Raw genomic sequence first — 2,591 nt, forward strand, 5'->3', positions numbered from 1 at the left:
TTATTTGACCGTTAATCTAAAGGCTGGCAGTTCAAACCCAAGAAGGCCCAGAGATCTGCTACTGCATCAAGATTACAGCTAAGAAAACCCTGCTCTCTAACACATGACTCGGAACGACTCAGATGGGGTTGGGTTGAGGAGTATGCTGCCTGAAGCTTTTAATGAGAAGGTATGGAAGCATTTCTTACATTAAAAAAAAAAATCAAAATCCTTATAATAAAAAGTATTAAAAGTCAGTGTGTCCAGGGAATCCAGGACAGATAACCCCCTCAGGACCAATAACGAGAGTAGAGATACCAGAAGGGGAAGGGGAAGGTGGGGTAGAAAGGGGGAACTGATCACAATGACCTACATATAACCCCCTCCCAGGGAGACAGACAACAGCAAAGTGGGTGAAGGGAGACATGTTCAGTACAAGACATGAAAAAAAAAAAAGATAAATTATTAAGGGTTTGTGAGGGAGGGACGGTGGGAGGGGGAGGGGAAAAATGAGGAACTCATACCAAGGGCTCAAGTAGAAAGAAAATGTTTTGAGAATGATGAGGGCAACGCATGTACAACTGTGCTTGACACAATGGATGGATTGTGATAAGAGCTGTGTGATCCCCCAACAAAATGATTTTAAACAATAAAGCCAGCGTGTTTCATAGCAAATTGACATGTGAGCGATGAAAGCCACGCACCGGGACTCTCTCTCCCCCACAGGGTGGTCAGCCCCATGGTGGCGCTGAGAGCAGCCTTTTATTTCTGCTCCCACGGTCCATCTTGTCTTTGTGAATTTCGAGTGCTGGAGGGGTCTTCCGCTGGCAAGATCACCCTCGCCTTTCAACAGAACTTGCGCACCCACCTCACAGGGGGTCTCTCCCTGCTCTTGCTTTGGCTTATTACTTGGGACAAGGCTTGTGGTGGGAAGGCGGGGTCCCAGTGGTTCCCAGCTCCAGCCTCTGTCTTAGGTAGGTGCCGTCTGCCTGAGCCTCAGGGTGGATTTCCTCTGCATCAGTCAAGCTCGGGTGTGGGGGGACTCTTGGTGGGGCTCAGATAACAGCTGATACCCAGGGCACAGCAGAGGGCAGGGGGGTGACTGCCAGTGTGTTGGGAGACACAACATGAAGACTCCTCTCCGGCACTAAGGCAGGGGGAGGGAGGAGATACAGCCCAGATGGAGGGGCTCACAGAGTCTGTGGTCCTCAGGCTTAGGGAGCAGGTTGCAGGGAAACAGGAGCAGACACTAGGTTCCAGAGGATGGCTCACGTGACCCTGGCTGGAGTCAGCCACCTGTCACCACCAGGCGGCACTCCCTCCCTGCCAGCTGGCGCCCGCAGCACCTACCATCCACAGCAGCTCCTGGTAGTGTACCATCAGCTGCACCACCTGGGCAGCCCCCTCAGCCAGCTGCTTCTCCTTGCCCTTGGGGACTTTGGGAGGCCACCCGTGCTGCAGGAAGAGACTCGGGGCCATCACCATGGACACGCTCCACAGCGTCATCTTGTTGCTCCTTTCCCGGGCCACCACCTTCCTGAGGAATTCCAGGAGCACCTGGGGAAGGGCACAGAGCCTCCCTGCATTCCAGCACTTTCCAGAACCCATCCTCCCGGCCCCAAACAGCCTGCCGTGCAAGTGGGGACATGTGGGAGGTGCCCCCAAACCACAGGAAACACCTTTACATGTTACCTTTGGTTTACTGAAAAGTAAACACACACACACACACACACAGATGGGTTTCTTCAGGCACAATTGAGGTACAAAAGAGGAAGGTGACTCAACCCCAGTTCTATCTGGTTACAAAAGATTTTGGGGCCCCACCATCTGCACCAGATCAAGGTCCCAGGGGCTACTGGGCATCTTCACACCGTCACTCGGGCAGTTTATCTTGAGTCTGACCCAGAGACACTCTGGATGGCGCAAGGAGCAAGGTCAAGGCTGTGTCCTAGTCTCGGACACCCACTCCAACAGCACAGAGAGGGACTTCCCTAAGGGGCTGTTCCCAAACTGCCCCTCCTGCCCCCACCCCCCAGAACACCAGTGCCATGCCCTGCTCTCCACAACAAAAGTGGCTGCTGAGCAATGGAGTTTGGGACATGCTGCCTCCTGGAAGCCCACTCGGAAACACACGGAGCCTCCACATGTGGCCGACTCTGAGCCGTCCTGTCTGAAAGAGCTAGCCTTGACTTTGCTTCTCCCACCCGGGCTTGCTCCCCGAATTTATTTGGACACAGCACCCGCTCCCCTGTAATGCCCATCATGGTCAGAAGAATGGATGGTCTGCAGGGCCTACTCCAGAGACAGGATTCTGTTTCAGGACCCAACTTCTTTGTGCAGGAAACACACCTTGGGAGAGCCACTGCTGGTCACCCCTGTACCCAGTGCTTGGCATGGGTGTCAACTGACCAACTGAGCACACTTGGAGCCATGGCTGTGGTGGTGGGCTGCGCCCGCCCCCCACTCCCCAGCAGAGGCATCTGTGGTCACCTTTACCTGCAAGGTGTTCCGGTTGACTTCTGGGAGGAGCAGGATGAGTAGATGGAGGGTTTGCAGGCGCTGCTTCAGGTCTGGGATGTCTGAGGAAGACAGAGGGTCTCCGTCTCCACGGG

The 2,591-nt window shown here is 54.3% G+C and overlaps 1 protein-coding gene across 1 annotated transcript in view; it reads right to left on the minus strand.

Annotated features, from left to right (window-relative positions):
• Positions 1 to 2,591, minus strand: part of ARHGAP40 (Rho GTPase activating protein 40) — a 49,628-nt gene that overhangs the window by 9,490 nt on the left and 37,547 nt on the right. Inside the window, exons 10-11 of the mRNA XM_045295504.1 lie at positions 2,476 to 2,558; positions 1,291 to 1,536 (exon numbers count right to left, since the gene is read on the minus strand). Of these exons, the coding sequence (XP_045151439.1) occupies positions 1,291 to 1,536; positions 2,476 to 2,558 (329 nt within the window). The remainder of the gene's footprint in view (positions 1 to 1,290; positions 1,537 to 2,475; positions 2,559 to 2,591) is intronic.

The sequence above is a fragment of the Echinops telfairi genome, unplaced genomic scaffold, assembly GCF_000313985.2.
Source record: "Echinops telfairi isolate 266 unplaced genomic scaffold, ASM31398v2 ScPeMD7_5592;HRSCAF=6446, whole genome shotgun sequence".
NCBI classification, from domain to species: Eukaryota; Metazoa; Chordata; class Mammalia; order Afrosoricida; family Tenrecidae; genus Echinops; species Echinops telfairi.